General features: G+C 52.1%; 1 protein-coding gene across 2 annotated transcripts in view; it reads right to left on the bottom strand.

The window, feature by feature from the left end:
* Positions 1–3,988: 3,988 nt before the first annotated feature.
* The window catches only part of PDGFRB (platelet derived growth factor receptor beta), a 32,187-nt gene continuing 19,143 nt past the window's right edge, over positions 3,989–17,032 (bottom strand). For both annotated transcript variants that reach the window (XM_048319863.1, XM_048319864.1), the window contains exons 11-23: positions 16,700–16,794; positions 16,311–16,443; positions 15,800–15,904; positions 15,591–15,701; positions 15,074–15,227; positions 14,067–14,233; positions 13,710–13,828; positions 12,482–12,604; positions 10,954–11,065; positions 10,573–10,672; positions 10,364–10,469; positions 9,647–9,885; positions 3,989–9,153 (exon numbers count right to left, since the gene is read on the bottom strand). In XM_048319863.1, coding sequence (XP_048175820.1) covers positions 9,003–9,153; positions 9,647–9,885; positions 10,364–10,469; positions 10,573–10,672; positions 10,954–11,065; positions 12,482–12,604; positions 13,710–13,828; positions 14,067–14,233; positions 15,074–15,227; positions 15,591–15,701; positions 15,800–15,904; positions 16,311–16,443; positions 16,700–16,794 — 1,715 coding nt within the window. In that variant the 3' untranslated portion in view covers positions 3,989–9,002. The remainder of the gene's footprint in view (positions 9,154–9,646; positions 9,886–10,363; positions 10,470–10,572; positions 10,673–10,953; positions 11,066–12,481; positions 12,605–13,709; positions 13,829–14,066; positions 14,234–15,073; positions 15,228–15,590; positions 15,702–15,799; positions 15,905–16,310; positions 16,444–16,699; positions 16,795–17,032) is intronic.

Raw genomic sequence — 17,032 nt, 5'->3', positions numbered from 1 at the left:
CCCTATTTTGTTTGTTTTTGAAACGGGGGAAAAAAACAGGCCATGCTTTGTCACGTCACCAGTGACAAACCCCACGGCAGAGGTGGAGCCATGCACACACCCTGCTGCACGGTCCCCCTGCTGGTGGGGGTCCCCCTCAGGTCTCAGAGAGGAGTCCAGCCCCAGACCAGTCCCCAGGGCTGGCAGGGGCCACTGCACCATGCAGGGGTTTGGGATAATCCTGTTCTCTGGCTTCTGCCACTCCAGTCCCCAGGGACATTTACACACTTTTGTCTTGCTTGGGAACACAAAGTGTCCGCACACTTGCTGGCAGTGAATTCCATTTTACTTCAGCAGGACAAGATTTACCTCAGGCCCAGCAGCTCTTGCTGGCTTTGGGACCTGAGGACCCTCACAGAACATGGCAGACTCCCTCACAAGAGGCCCACAAAGGCAATTCAGCCCAGGGCAGGTGGGAAAAGGCCTGTGAAGATGCCATATTATTTTGTGTTAACCAAAAGTGTGATCCCAGGTGCAGAGAGGGGTCCTGTGGCCACACAGGATCACCCCCAAGCCCCACGCTAGCTTCGCTACCCTCCCTGCCAGGGAGACATGTTGGGAGTCCAGCATGCAGACCCCTTCTGGCTCCTGGCTGGGCTGGGGGACACATGGGGACCCTGGCTCTCTTCTGTCCCTGTACCTCCAAGCCTGGGGCTCACAGTGACCCTGTCACCACCAGGCAGCCCCAGGGCTAAAGCACAGACCCTTCCTCCCCTGGAGCCCGTCCCACCCAGCCATCCTGCCTTGCTGGTGGGGAGGCTGCTTGGAGCTGTTCTGTAATTGACAACCTGGCAGGCACCTTGAAGCAGCAATTAGGCAGTTAGCTAATTAGCAGTGTTAGTAATTAATAAATTAGACACTTTGTTAACCCTCCACTGGACAGTGGCTCTTCCAAAACAGGGGTGAGAGAAGGCTTGAAGCAAACCAGTTCTCCCAGGGACACTCAAGCCAGCAGGATTAGTGGGTCCAGTCAGACACAGAGTGGCCCCTGGCTCTCTGCTCTGTCTCACCTCACGCTGCAGCAGAAGTTCAGGGCTGTTCACAGCAGCTCTGGGGTGGGAAGTGACAGCCACCACCTGACAGCACTGGGAAGGAAGCACAGGGGAGGAAGGTGCAACTGGGGGCTCTGCCAACTGCCCCAACTGCAGCCCCAACAGCAGGGAGGTGACAGGAACACCATGACAAACCATGGGCAGAAAGAGAAGGGATGTGCTAAAATACCTGCACAGAGGTAGCTGTTGAATCTGCACCTGCAATGCCCTGAAAGCCTCCACAGCCTGGAGGGGAATGGGCTTCTCCAAAGGGGGCAGTTAGAGAGGTACCAGCAAGACAAGGCCCTTGGGGCCAGGAGATGAGAGCAGGCTGACTGTGCTGGAGATGACTAAGAGTCATGGGAACGTGGAGAGAGCTCTTGGTTTTGGCCAGAAGGATGGCTGGAGAGCAAGAGGGAGTCCAGAGAGAAGGAAAGGCAGCTTTTGGCCAAGGAACGTTTCCCCTCAGCAGTTTTTCCTGGCAGGATGCAGGGGAGAAGAACAGGAATTAGAGGCAGCATGGTGCTCTGGCAGGCTCCTGCCCAGAGCTGGGGAGCTGTCAAGCAGCTGGGCCACAGGAGATGTCTGCTTGATTATTCTTTCCTCCTTTTGAGCCAAAGGGGCTTTTTAAAGGATGTTTGTTTCCCTCCTTCTTCTTTTTAAGTCTTTTTTATTTGTTTTGTTTCCAGGAACAAATGCCAGCTCAGAGAGAACTGACTCACCAATGTGAATAAGTATTAAACCAGACAGGTTTAAGAGAGAGAAGGGAAACAATCTCTCAGCCCTCCTTCTTCTCACTGAGGGGACCCCTTGCAGAGCATCTCAGAAGGCAGTGATCCCCAGGTGACAGCCTGGACACTTGGGTCCCCAGCCTGGACTGGGCACACCTGGGGATGCTCACTGGGACAAACATGGGGTCCCTCCCTCTTTTGTGTCCTTCTCTTCCTCCTGAAGGCTGCACCCCAAATCTTGTGTGCAAGCAGCTCAGCCGCAGGAATGCTGCTGGAATTCACGCGCCCATGCAGCTCTGAGCACGGGGCAGGGATGCTCTTGGAGGAGCTGCAGCCTTACTTTGAACCACTTGAAGCCCAGGAACATTTGTGGAGGCCCTGACGGTTGTGAAAGATGGGATGAGACTTGCTCAGTGCCTGGTAGGCTGTAGACTGGCTGTGGAAGGGGGAATGGAGGCTGCCGTGAGCCCTGGTTGGGAGCATTGGGAGCTCAGGCTTGTTCCCCAGGCTGGGAGCCCTATGGGGCCCACTGAGCACAGCTGGCCATGGTGCCATGCTTGCCTGAGCAGCCCTGCAGCAGCTTGGGGACACACGTGGAACACCTGTGTCCTGTTGGTACTGAGCTGTGGGTACCCCCACAGCTACAAACCCTGGCTGCAGCAGGCTGGGGTTTGTCACTGCAGTATGAGTGCCTCTGCTTCCCTGAGCTCTTCCACGGGGTGTCTGTCTCATCACTGGAGAGAAGACTTGTTTTGGGGTGGGGAAGGTGCCCTACTGGGGGTCCCCATGTTGGCCTGCTCATTTCCAGCCCCATGACCCCTCTCCTGCACATCCTGAGATGCAAAAGGTCTGCTAGGCAAGGATCAGGCAGTGGGAGCCTGCAGGGTTCAGGGCTGAGGTCTATCAGTTCCCCCTCTCTGCTTCCCCCCAGCTTCTCTGGAGAAAAGGGGATTTTTTTTTTTCTCCCTGCTGATTCAGCTCCTGGAGAAAAATGCCCTGACTGAGCTGTGCCAGGTGACTCAGAGATATCTGGGGAGAATCAGCCCGAGCTGGTCAGGGAGACTGCAAACCTCCACTCTGGAAAAATGAGCGAAGGCAGTAACCCAGGACAGGCCGTGCTGGAAAGGGGAGCCTTGCTGGAACTTGGACCTGCCTGCTGCTGCACTCCATGCCTTGGACCTCTGGGTACACAGGGAGTTTGCAGGAGCTGAGGAAGGCACGACTGTTGCCAGTGGGGGCTGCACCACGTAGCTAGAAAACAGGATCAACACTGATATGTTTGAACCTCGGTCCAAAACCCCTCCTTGCAGCAACCCTGAGCTTTCCAAGCATGTGGCTCAGAGCAGATGCAAACATCTCTACTCTGCAGCTTGGGGTGGATTTTGGAGGAAGAGTTAAATTTGAGCTAGAGAGAGGAGAAAACTTTGAGCAACACTCAGGAGGTGCCTGTCTCTCATGCGGCTGGGGGACCTCAGTGCCTCAGAAAGGTGACTGGGGAAAGGTGAGGGGAGCAGAGTGACATGTGGATCTGAGGGAGTGGTGGGGCGGGGAGCCAGGATTTTGGAGTTGCATCTTTTGAGGGTATCAGCAAATTCCTCATCCTAGAGGGAAGGGAGGAGAGCTGGATGTGAGGAACCCTGTGTGCTGCAGCGTGGCTCCTGCTGGTGCCCTGCCCTATTGCTATCTCCAGGCCCTCCCACTGCCCTGAGCTATTGAACTACATGGAAAAATCAGTGCTGCGGCATCTGCCATCTCCTTCAGCCCAGCCACTGTTCAGTTTGTCATTTCTCCTGCATCCCCACCCCAACCTGAGCACAGACCCAACAATGCTCCAAGGAGTCAAGTCCTTAGCTGGGACTGCTGGCCCAAACCCCAGGCAGTGGGGTTATACATAGGAACAATTCATGGTGTCCTTCCCTCTACCCACCTGCCATATAACCCACAAGCTGCACAGCTACCAGAGAGATGGGGCAGATCTTGACCCTTTTCCTTACCCTGTCTCTGGGCTCAGCTGCTCCTTGCAGTGCTTCTCCCTGCCTGGCTCCCAGCTTGGCTTTCACTAAGCACTGGGGTCATGCACAGCGTATTAACATGCTTAGCCTTCACCCACCACAGGGTTAAGCTGTATTCCCAGCCCCATCTGAGCAGGAGCAACCAAAAGCAGGCAAATAAAGGAAGAGATGGAACTTTGCAAAATGAAAAACACCTTTATTTTTAAACTCTTTCTTTAAAAATGTATTTGTAAAAGTTTACAGCATAAAAATAATATCTCATGGCTATAAATGTGACATAGTACAAATTCTACAAATACAACTGTAAACCTAGAAAAATGTTAACTCTTTGGTACCTTAGTCTGAACTCTGCTTTCTCCTTTGCCCTCATGCTGATTTTGACAGAGAGCATGGAGATAGGTGCTGCTGCTGTTCAGAAAGGCTGCAGAGGAACTGTGTGATGCCAGCAAGCCAGCACAGCAGGATGGGGAGAGGGCACACTTTGGGCAAGATTTACAGTTCTGGTACAATGAATCCATGAAGGAGTAAGGAAGAGGAGTGATGGGACACTAGAGGCCTGTAAGCACAAGCTGGCTTCCTTGCCTTCTTGCACCTCAGGCAAGAGTCATCACTCCAAAGTGCTGCTGGAGCAGTTCCCCTGTCTTTGCCACAGCCAACTAGATCCACCTTGGCATTTCCCAGGGACCTCAGATCTCTGGGTGAAACATGGGAACTATGCTGGGAGCCCAGCAACCCATGTGCTGGCCCATGAAATCTTACTCTTAGCAATATCTGGCCTGCTTTGGGCAAGTCCTGCAGGTGACATGGTGCCTCCACTGTTACAGTCAGCACTGGCCACTCAGCCTGCAGGCAGGGCTGGGATCTGCTGCAGGAATGACCTGTGTGGCTCTGGAGCTGCCCAGTGCTCAGGGAGGACCTGCAGCTGCCCCGGCTGCTCTCTGCCTGGGCAACCACCTGAGGCAAAGGATGCCAAGACGTTGCTGAGGGCTACCAAAGGGCAACCTTTGTGTTCTCTAAGTGGGACACAGACAGGCTGTATCCAGGCTCCCTGGTCATCCTGGAACCTGAGCTAAGCACGGAGCCCAACCAGGGCTGTTCCTTGCACTTGCACATTGGAACAGGGGGTTTGCCTCCTTAGCACTCTGTGAAATTCCCTTCCCCAGATCTGCCAGCTTTGCACAGACCTGGGGCTTCCCCACAGGCAAGCCCTAACAGCCCAGTGCCCTTTATTTGTGGCGCTGCCTCTCCCTCAGCCCAGAGCCCTGACTGGGAAGAAAGACAAGAGCTGCTTTTCACTTCTGGCTGACTTCCTCTGGCTGCACATCTAGACTGCACTTCTGCCCCCCATCCCCATGGGACCCTGTCACAGTCCCCTTGGCAGGTGAACAGAGACAATTTACCTACTAGTAAAGTCCGCTGTGCTCTAGATTTCTTAACGCAACACAAACAAACACTAAACGTGACACTCACGCTTAAGAAAATAACACACTCAAACTGAGAAGGACAAAAGGATTAAAACCTGTGCACACATCAGTCTGAGAAACACCTTAAATGTGGAAATAGACACCAGAGCGCTGCAATAGTTTCTGGGATACACGTATGAAATAGTGACTGGCAGTAGGATTGTGCATATACTGGTTCTGATAACAATGTAACAGCTGTAGAGTAAAATATAACCTACAAATAAAAAGATATTGCACTAGAGATGGGCCCAAGCTGTGGCATGTGTTCCTTCATAAGGGGCTCAGTTTGGGTCCACCTCTAAACACAAAAACACACCCAAACAAAAATACTGATCATCAAAACAGAAAACCCAGTGGGACCAGTTTCCTTCAGAGTCCCACTGGAGAAATTATGGCTACAAAACTGAAGGGCCTAGAACAGCCAAACATTTCTCCTGGCCCTCATCTGCCAGGCCACGCAGGGACTGGAATGTCGGCAGCAGAGAGAGGGAGTGTGGGGCTGGATCTGTCATTCCCAGCTCTGCCAAGCCCTCTCTTTGAGGGATGCTTAGCAAAGTAAGTTGGCTTTTCCCAGCTGCCAGCTTGTCCCTGGCTGAGAAGGTCAGGTCACTGCAACTTGCTAAAGGTGCTGTGAAAGGTTGAGTAAGGACAGGAAAATACCACAAAGTGCAAGACTTAGCCCTAAAAATCACAGGGCCAAGGGCAAGTATTTGGTCATATTCCTCTGGAGTGGGGAATGGTACCGTTTTGCAAAGAGTCTGGTGTACCTACTTTAAGAAGGAATAGGGAGGTGGGGTTAGCATCCCATCAGCAGCCAGAACAGGTTTCAATGCAAAGAATAATTGCAGTAAATCTACTAATGGGACAAAATGCAATAGACATCCAAATGTAGCTAATGCCCAGCAATAGGACAGGACACCTGACCTCCCCCAGCAGGGACATTTCCCCTTTCAGGACTGTGGAAACTGTTTGATAGTGGGAAATCAGTAATTTAATTAGCAATTAAATCTGTACAAGATGAAGTTTAGAATAGGATTTTTGAAATAAGTAAATGGCCAAAGGGAAAGTGAGAAGGTGTTAATTGATGGGGAAATCTTTGGGCCGGGTAGAAGTAGTAAAAGTAGGTCCCACAGTTTGTTCTTGTTGCTAGAAGTATCTAATATTTTTATTAGTCAGTCCAACCCAAAAATAACAGTTTGTTAACAAAATTTGCTGATGACCCAATGTCTGGAACAGCAGGGTGTATTTTGGTGAGAAATGCTAGAAGTGTAGAAAGACGTAGGTGCCTAGATTGGTCAGAGGATGACTCCAAGCTCTCAGTATGTTGTGGCTGGGAAAAGGCTAATATTATCCAAAGCTATCTTGCCTGGACCAGGCAAGTCCAGACCAGCACAGACCAGAACTATTAATGCCCTGTGTGAGGTCTAGGTTTGACCTCACCTGGAGTACTGGGTACTTCTGGTCACCTTTGATAGAGAAGGATGAATTAAAAGTGGAGCTGGTGCAGACAGGGGCTGTTAGGATGATCTGATGTGCCATCCTATGGGCTCAAGTTGCAGTGACAGAGATCCTACCAAGCACCTTACATGTTAGAAAAATCAAGCAGTCTGACCCAAAGGATCTCATAAATTACTGCTTCTCTGCAGTGAGGATTGTTTCATGAACTGTGGCCATAGGAGATGGCTCCTTCATTACAAGCAGGAGGAACAGAGGATGGAAAAACAACTGTCATTCACGGTATGTTTCCTATGGATGGTGGGGAATCTGACCACATAGGCTGAAAATATCCTCTGCCGACTGCCAATAAAAGTGCTATTTCTTATGTTCACATTTTACCAAGGACATCAGCCCACAAAACACCTACTCCTCCTTCAGCCGCATAAATGGCAGCACTGGAGTGGTAGGAAATTTAAAACAGAAGCTGTTTTGCTGGGGATTTCTGGCAGAAGTTTCATATCTTGAAACAAAATAAATTCTCAGTGGCTCTGAGGTGGCAGAAGCCCAGCAAGATGCTGATCAAATTTCTGATTTTGTAAACCTGCCTGTGCAATTCCTGTAGGATGCACAGAGCGATGTGCATGAGTAGGGCAATGAAGGGGTTAATGGGAGTAGGGCACATGCAGTGAACAGAGCTCTGTGTGAAGTGAAACTCATTTCAGAGAAAAACCTGTCTTCTGTGGTGTCAGACCTGTGGTTTTGGGGGTCCAGCTTTCATCTCTGCAGAGGCGGGGTTCACAACTGATTTCCAAAGCCTGGTGTTCCTCCTGCTTTGAGTCTGCTTGTTCAAGTGCCAGCTGAGAGCACAAGAAGCCTCAGACCCATCTGTGAGAAGTGGGGAAGGAGGTGAGAGGCAGGGGGAAGGTCTGGGCCCTTTTAGTTTTCAAAACACTCTCCAAGAGAGAGGAATCCTCCCCGATTCCTCTTGCCCTGCTCAGTTCCCTGTGACACTTCACAGCCCTGGCAGGCTGCAAGGGACTCTGCCTGACCTCAGAAGGTGGCAGGGCATGAGATCCAGTTCAGCTGTGACCAAGGAGATTCCCAGCCCCGCTCCCTCTCTTTCTTTGGAGCTATCTCTGGGCTGGTGTTCTGGCATCCTTATTTCTGCCCATAATCCTGCTGTGACTCAGGAGGGAACGGTGAGCCCTCCCATCCTGAGAAAGAGCGTTTGGGTGAACAGTTTATCAAAGGTGAGCCTTTGCTTCCCAAAGATAAGGCACAAGGGTTCTGCAGCTGGCGTGGTTATATGATTTCCCAGCAGATGAGCTGGGTGTAGTGGCAGTAGATTAATGAATAACCATATTGTTTCCTTATACTGGCCCTGGCTAGTGGATTAATATATTTGTTCCCTTTAAATCTTCAATGGAGAATAATTAGCTTAGTGTCCACACAGACAACACGAACAACAGTGGCTGCCCTCTTTGCTTCTATAACCAAGTCATTGTGAGGGCATTTGGAGTTCCTGGCATGCCCCTGGAGCTCCTGGTGCCATGCTGGGCACAAAAGGGTGTGACAGCCTCTAGGTGGATGCCGAGCTATGCCCCAGAGCTATGAATACCTGCAGTGCTTGTGATGCTCTATCCACCACAGAAGAGCTGTCAAGAGAGGAAAAGGGTAATTCCGTACCTCCCAGACACTGGCTGGTCTCTTCAGGACTTGACTGTGCTTGGAGGAGAATCCAACGTACTCCTGACCTCCAGCAGCTGAAGGTTGGTGTTGCAGTTTCTCTACACCCCAGCAATGGGCTCCAGGTGGATTATCTGTCGCAGCAGCATTCCACAGAACCACAGCATGGCTGGTGCTGAGACCATCAGAGAAGTGCTGGTGCAGAGGGGACGAAACTCCTTGCCACGGAGGAGGAAGAGGCTGGAGTATCATCTTAGCAATGCAGAAAGTGGTGTCTCGTGGAGATCCAACCCATGTCTTCCATTGAAAAGATGTTGGTCTGTGAGATGTCTCCCTCCTGCAGTGGTTTGATCACTGAGGAGGATGTGGCAGTGATATAGAGGGTTTCTGGCACTGAGCCGCCTCTTTTTAAGGGAGAAGGGGATGGCAGTGGGGAAAAGTCTTCAATTCCCCACCCAACACTGGGAAACAGGAGGGAAGGAGGAATGCTGGGACAGGAGGGGATGTCCTGACGTACAAGCACAAGCATGGCTCTCTGTGACAGCTGGGTCAGCCCCTCAGCCGGCCTCTCCATAAGGAGATGCAAAGTCAGCCCAGCTCTGACTACAGGAAACTCTCCTCCACCTCTTGGAGTCCAGTGGTTGGCTCCTGGCAGCCTGGCTGTGGGTCGGATTCCTGCTCCTCATCCTGCCGGAGGCCCAGAGGGGTGTCACAGGATATTGTAGATGATGTGTTGGCCTCGTTCAGCATAGAGCTGAAGGGAGACAAGAGGGAGAGAGAAATGAATGTCTTGTCCCAAGTCTCCTGGTCAGAGAGGACTCCCAGCAACTGAGAAGTGTGTTGAGCTCCCAGCAGCCCCACTCTGAGTAGCTTCCCACAGGGGAACAGACCATACCAGGTGGGCCTATTCAGCCCTCAAACACAACACACGGTTGGTTGGGTTCTACAGAACATGGCTCCCTGTGTGCTCTCCTCTCCATGAGTGGGGTTGCTTGTCGTCAGCTGTGCTGGCTGATGTGCAGGGATGTGGCATTGTGCCCTATCTTAGTTCATGTCCCAGCTCCTCTGGTTCCTTTAGGCTCATGAAAGTCACAGCTACTCAGATGGGGCAACACTGCCCTCCTTTTCTCCTAGTACATCCACCCCTAGTCTGTGCCTCAGCAGAACATCCCCTTTTTCTCTTGAGGTCCCCATTTCAGATTTGGACAGCTGGGGGGAAGGACAACACTCAGAAGCAATGTTTTTACCTGGCCCGGCTGATGGAGGCCTCCTGAGGGAGGTCACAGCTTGCCTCAGGTTTGGGGTCGGGAAGAGGGATGATATAATCATTCTCGCCCCCGTTCTGGTGCACAGCTGTGTAGAGGATGCTGCTGGTGGGGGAGCTGGCAGCAAGCCGGGCGTTGTTCAGCACAGGAATCGTGGGTCTTGTGCGGACAACAGCGGGGTGGTCACTCTTCATGAACTCTTCATCCACCTGCTGGTACCTCTGCTCTCACAGGGCAGGTTACCAAAGAAAGGGAAAGGTCTTGTGAGTGGGGAGAATGCACTTGTGTTGTGTATCCTTTCCATGCCTGCCAGGGTTTTCCTAGAGGGTCTGGCATCTTCTAGCTGGGTTCATCTGCCCTTACTCCAACAAAGATAGGCCATGAACCTTTCCTAAGGGAGAGATCAGTAGCACAACTTCACAGCTCCAAAATACCAAACAGTTGGAGGCAGGATTTCGATCTCCTGCCAGTTCTGATTTCCGCAGTTGCTGAGTTACCAGCTGCCTGTCTGGCGATGCCAGCTGTCTCGGCAATGTTCCTGCGATGCCCAAACCACCTTCACTGGCTAATGCAGACTTGCTCACAGCAAAATCCTCTGCCACTGCAGCACTAAACACTCATCTCCAAACCCTGACTGAGGGCCCTCACCAAGGCACTGACCCTCCTCTGTCCCTCCAGCACAGGGTCCTTTGGACACACCTTTCTGTAGCAATCCACCAGGAGGTTTCCCATAAGCACCACCAGCTGCGAGAAGGATGGCCTGATCTCAAACTTCTCCTCCCAGCACTTCTGCATGATGTTGTAGCTGCCAAGAGGGAACGGAGAGTTAGCAGGTGAGGAAAACAGGCAGAAATGCTTCTGTAGCGTGTAGAACACGTCCAGGGCAAACACATGTGGACAGCACTTACATTTCATCAGAGGCGTGGGTGGGTTTGGACATCCGATAGCCACGTTTGATGGCGTTGTAGAACTGTTCATTCATAGGCAGTTCAGGGTATGGAGTCCCTCCTGGTGTACAGGGAGAGCAGGAATTAGGCTGCTGGATTGCCTGCCACCCTCCAGCCAACATGCATTTCACACCAAGACTTTCTTATTTTTTACCTTTCCTGTTTCATTTCACTTCCAAATGCAACGTGAGCATGGGGAAGAAGGAGACAGGGAATAAAGTGCTACTCTGACTGGTAAGGTAGGAACTTGGGGGTTAGAAATGCATTTTTATTGTTTTTGAAGGGATCCTGCTAACATGCTATCAGAACTACAGACATCACCATGATCTCCAGGGCACTTACCCAGAGTGAATATCTCCCAAAGAAGAATCCCAAAAGACCACACATCACTCAGGGTGGTGTAGAGGTTGTTGAAGATGCTCTCTGGAGCCATCCACTTAAGGGGCAAGAAGGTCTAAGAGAGAATAAAAAATGAAACAAGAAGAGAGTCAGCTGTACCCACAGCACCTGTTTCAACAGGTAAGAGCCTGTCACCCAAGCTACAAGCAAAGAAGACCCTTCAGATCTGTCTGTGAGTCCAACACATCTGTGACATCTGCTGTCTGTCAGTTCTGGGAGGGACCAGTTGCCTCTTTGTTTGTGCAGAACAGACCCAGCAGGAAGGAGGAAAGAATGGCTGTGCTGTATCCATTTCCATCACAGCCTGCAGTGATGAGTGCACACATGTCACAGTGCGTGTTCTCTGATCCTCGCTCTTGAGGAGGCCACTGACTTGCACAACCTGACCAAAGACTTCTGATGAAAATCCAGGCCCATCTGACTTTGGAAACCTGAGACCAAGCTGGAGAGGGCTAAGGGATGGCCAGAAAAGAGCCAAAGGATACATCCAGATTCTTTTCTCTTCTTACTCACACAGAGTAATAGAAAACCAAAAGCCTCACTTGACCAGCTTGTAGGCAGCACTGGCTGTGCTGCTCCTGGGATTTGCTTGCACAATGAATACCAAAATAATCTCCAGGAAGGATTGCAAAGGGTCTCAGTTTCATTTCCCATTTTGGACAGGAAAGCTGCTATGCCAAGGCTGGACTGAAAACCTCAACCCCTCTGCAGGAGGGTCCCCCTGTCCAAGCTCTGAGTGCCTGTTTGACAGCACATGGGAGAAATCATGAAAGAAGTTAAGTCTTTTATAGATTAGATAGAGATTTAAGGCACCTGTCTCTATTCTCAGCTCCCCCAGCCTCAGTTTCTCTGGGAATGGCCTGTTTTGCTTGGGGTTGGAGATCACCAAATGCCTCAGGGCTGGAGCGGATAGGTTGTTGTTGAAATCACAGGGAAATGCTTTCTGGCAAAGCTCAATTACAGCTTTATCCTCTCCTGCCTCGAAAGATTGAAGATGTCTCTCTGGAGAGTAGCTGCTTGCAAGAAGACACTTCTTCTTAACTTGTGGTCTAGTGGTTAGAGCAGAGTCCTGTGAATCTCTTCCCAGAGTGGTCAGTGAGTCACTATAGCCCTACCAGGCTGCCTAACCTCGCCTCCTCCTGCCTGCAGCTCAAGACCACACTCAGTGCTGGCAGGATGCAGCACTGGTGCCAGTGATGGGGACAGTGTACAGGGGGCAATCCTTAGTTTTGTGGCGGCTCAGGTTCTTCTGTAAAGAGCCAGGAGATGTGGGTACGCAATTCTGCTACTCCACAGTGTACAGAGCACACAAAGTGAATGATGGTTGGCTGTTGACATCATCTCCTGGGAGTCCTGCCCTGTCACCACCTCTGGGCACACTGATGGACAGGTGGCTCTCAGGGGGACTATGTAGGGGGTGCCAGCCCCAGAGCCCTGGGAAGAAGGAGCTTGCCAGGCTGCTGGTACTCACGCTGCCTTTGGAGATATAGTTGGAATCCCTCATGATGTCCCTCGCCAGGCCGAAGTCACAGATCTTCACCAGCTTCCCCTCACAGATGAGGACGTTCCTGGCAGCCAGGTCACGGTGCACACACTGTAGGGGGGAGACAGAGCACTGTCACTGTGAGGGATCTTCAGACAGCCCAAGGACACAGCCCAGCTCCAGCACTGACCCATTCCTGGGGCTGCAGGGAAAGGAATCACCTCACACCATTTCAGGTGTCTCCTTCACCTCTAGGGACAATCATGGCTCGAGCACTAGCAGAGCTACCACATTTTTGCTGTTTGCCTGGACTGCTTCCCCTGTGACAGCAACAGCCATATGGATCTGGCAGGGGGAATCTGAACAGCCCAGCAGAGAGGGCACTGCCTGGGCTGGACCAAGCAGGGGGACTTGGTGGGCTGGAGGGAAGGGGTGGTCTCCATCTCTGGACAATCCAACCCAGCAGCCTGAAGGCATCAGAGTTACACCAGCCTGGCTTGTGCCTCCTAGTTTGCCAGCATGCTGGATGTTTTCTGTATGAACAGCCCTGAAATTTGCTGCAGGTGCACTGACCATGCACTTTTGCAGATCAGACTGTCTAGCTGGGGGCAGAGAGCCAGGAATTTCTCTCCTTGTTGATGGCATTGATGCCTTCTGTTAGCCCTGCCCTGTGAGCTTCACACAATCCAGCTATATTACTGCTTGCCCTGAGCTAAGCCACACCTTAGGAAATCCCAGAGGATTAATTTCCACTAAATTTCCTTAATTTCCACTAAACAAGCACTTTTGGTGAGTCCTGGGGTGCTCAGAGCACGCAGTGCAAAAAGGGTGCCTAGTAAGAGTAGTTGCTCTGCTGCAGAGTGCCTTGTGCTTTAGCTCCCTGTACACTGTTTGGTCATCCCAGTAAATAGGGATGATATAATGCCACAGCTGTGCTGAACACAGCTCGGGAGGAGCACAGAGTCAGGGAATTTGAGGTCTGAAGCTCAGTGTAAGCCAGGAGTAGCTGTCACATGCAAATATAGTCACGCTGATCTCCAGGACTGTGTTTCCAAAGGGAAGTGGTCAGCAGCTCTTCAATTGCACAGCCACTTCACCCACGAGGAGTTTGGCACGGACAGAGGGACAGTGGGAGGAAGCTGACCACAGGATACGGCAGAGAACTCACTGTTGGCCACCACCACTGCTCCCACCACAGACCAGCCAGCATACATACGTTTTTGGAAGCCAGGAACTCCATCCCATTGGCCACTTGGAAGCTGAAGCCCACCAAGTCCATGTAGCTGAGGAGCGGAGACTCATTTATCAGTGTCACCCGGTCTGTCCTTTCAGGAGCTGAGGGCAAGCAGAGATGGATGTTGGTGTTACCCAGCACACTGGTGAGCCTCCCACTAGGGGAAGGACACACTGGGGAATGCTCTGCCTCCAGCAACAAAAGAGCAGAGCTGGGAGCTCTCACTGTGAGGACATCTGCCACCGCTGCTGGATGTGTCCCAAAGGCAACCTCTGCAAGCAAAGGCACCCACACCCAAAGTACAAGCACCTCTCCCCCCCGCTTTGGCCAAGCTGTTACCTGAGGGGGAGTAGCTGTCCAGCTCATAGGGGGTGCCATAGTTAGAGGACTCGATGTCAGCGTACTTGACTTCACCCTTCATGTCAGACATGGGCACATAGTCTAGGGAGTCGTCCTTGCTCATGTCCATGTAGCCCCCATCGCTCTCGACAGACATGGAGAGGTGGCTGTGGGGGGAAGGGAAGAGGCTGTTCAGATCCAGAGGGGAGGAGGAGACACGAGGGCTGGGGGCAATGATTTGTGAGTCTGAAATTCCTGAAACCTCAGCCCCAGCACTGAAATGTCCCACACAGCTGGGAAGGAAGCCCTGCATCATGGATGCAGAAATGTGCAAATGGCACAGTGCTTAGGAAGATCTCAGCCGCCTTCAGGCAGAAAGGGCAGGGGGGAGCTGTAACACTGCTCTATTTTTCTATTGTTTTGGCGTGTTGGAAGGAAATGCTGCTTTCTAGCTTCCCATGGGACCACTTCTTTGTGCTGCCATGCCTGCATCCCTTACAGCTGGCAACCAGATGAAGGACCATTTCCCTTTCCTTGTGGCACCTTTTGTGCAACTGCCCTCCTTCTAGCACTTCTCCCTTAGGCTTGGTAGCAACTCCACCTGCCCTGGAAATGCAGAGCTGAGGTCTCCAGTGGCTAAGACATGCTGGAAAACCCAGTGTCTCTGTACTCAGAGCATGGCTATGGTTATGCCAATAAAGTTAACAATGCCAGGAAATATTCCCAACTGGCATGGAGCTGCTGGCATGTGTGCTAGCAAACTCAGACTCCAGGACACACAGTTTGCTAACTCCTTGCTGTCAGGAGGTGCTGGGAGGTCACTGGTTGGCACAAGGGCTGGTCTAACAAGGTAACAGAACAGCCAGCTGTGTCCCAGTGCTGGGCCAGCGTTTATTTCACTGCTCTGGAGAAATGCAGGATCCTTCCTGGCAGTACCAGCCTCCCTCCCTGAGGGGGCTAGGATGGGGCAGGTGCCAGGGAGAAGGAGAGAGCTGCTTTCCTGGTACCTGTGCACATGGTCCTCCTTGGGGGTGTTCCCGTAGAGCTCCGCCTCTCGCCGTGCCTTCTCTCCGTAGGACTGCAGGAAGGTGTGCTTGTTGCGGTGCAGGTAATCCACCAGGTCCCCGTAGCGGCAGTACTCGGTGATGATGTAGATGGGTCCTGGTGGGACAGAACACCTGCATCAGTCCTGCCTTGGCCACCATGCCTGTGAATTTCATCCCACTAGGATATTACGAGACTGCAGGGCGTCTGGGCAGGGCCAAAGGGAAAAGCCACCTTTCTGGTACTGAGCATTTTTTGGCATTTGAAATTTGTGTTTGTGGAGGGGGGAATTACAGACGTGCTTTCCCAGTTTCAGTCAGGTTGGAAGAAAGGTGTTCAGAGTCCCACAAGGCTTTCTTAGGAGAAGGATGAATCATTTGGAACCAGACAACAGGAATTATTCTATCTAAGGACAGTTGTCCTCCTAAGCACAGCCCAGGGAAGCAGGGAGAGGACACAGGGTTCTCAGGGCTCATCTACCTCCTTTGGTGCAGGCCCCCAGCAAGTTGACAATGTTGAGGTGAGGTCCCAGGTGGCTCATGATCTTCAGCTCGGACATGAGGGCTTGCTTCTCACTACTGCGGGCTGTGGCTGTTGGGGAGAGCCAGTGTGAGCAGCAGGGCAAGGAGGGGAGAGCATGGCACTGATTGGTCTTGTGGCTTTAGGGTGGGGAAAGGGGGACAACTCACACTTGAGCATCTTGACTGCCACTTTCATGGTGGACTGTGAATGGCTCAGGCCATGGGCTGTTGCCTCCACCACACGACCGAAGGCACCGGAGCCGAGAGTGCGTCCTGCAAAGAAACAGCAAAGAGGCAAAGTTGGCAATGTTCTAGAGGAGACATGAGGAGAGGAGCCTGGAAAAGACAAGTTGCCTGTCTAAAACCACACCAGCCTTGCTGCAGTCATCCTGGTGGGCACGGACATGGTCATGAGCTATGATGTTTGGGGTTGGGGCTGGTTTCCAGAACTGCCAGCTACAAGGAGGGATAGCCGGGAATAACACAATGCTTAATGCCAAAAGGGGCAGCTAGCCTCCCACCATGGCCCCAGACGATCCCCCTTTTCCAGGACCACATTGTATCTCCAGGGATCTCTGTGTTTATTGTTGGTCTCTTTTGGAGATTTCAGCCCAAAACTTATCACCCCCAGACAGCCAGGACCTCAGGAATCCATCAGTGGGACCTGCAGAGCCTTTACCTAACACCAGCTTGTCCCTGGGCACCTCCCAGGTGGAGTCATACGGGAGCTGCATGGGATCCACATAGATGTACTCGTGCCCATCAGAGCTGACTGACTCAATCACCTTCCAGCGGATTTCATAACGAGGTTTCTGGAAAAAGGAGCAAAGGGAAAAGAGACATCTGAGAGGCTGGGAGTCAGAGAGGGCATGGGGATGTGTGTGGACTTTTTTAGGGAGCCTTTGGTCCCTCCAGCTGTTGTCTCATTCCCTATCTACTCCGGAGATGCCAGGGGCATGCAGGAACTAATGGAGGCCATAGATCCTGACACAGCTGGGACACATCAGGCCCAGCCACCCTAACCCTGGGGTACCACTGTGTCGGCCTGGGAACACTCTCCTCTTTTACCTTCTGCCACAGGACGATCAGGATGATCAGGGAGATCACAGTGAGGACCAGCAAGGCCAGGATGACAGAGATGATGACCACCTTGAATGGCAAGGCTACAAAAATAACAGAGACAGCAATCAGACTCCTCCACCCCTGCACGGCCTAAGCACCCAGGGAAAGGAGGTGAGAGCAGTGCAAAGGGGTCCCTGCCCACTCCTCCCCCAGACATTGACCCTGAGCTGTTCTCTGGGTAGGGACAGTCTCCTCCCGGGCAGACTTGCCCAGCACTTGCAGGGCCAGTCCCCCAGGGATGAGGGGGTGATGGGTTGTTACTGCCTGCTGAAGGGTCTG

This window comes from Corvus hawaiiensis, chromosome 15 (genome assembly GCF_020740725.1).
Source record: "Corvus hawaiiensis isolate bCorHaw1 chromosome 15, bCorHaw1.pri.cur, whole genome shotgun sequence".
Lineage (NCBI taxonomy): Eukaryota > Metazoa > Chordata > Aves > Passeriformes > Corvidae > Corvus > Corvus hawaiiensis.
Note: the sequence above shows the minus strand (reverse complement) of the source record. Positions and strands in the feature narration are given on the sequence as shown.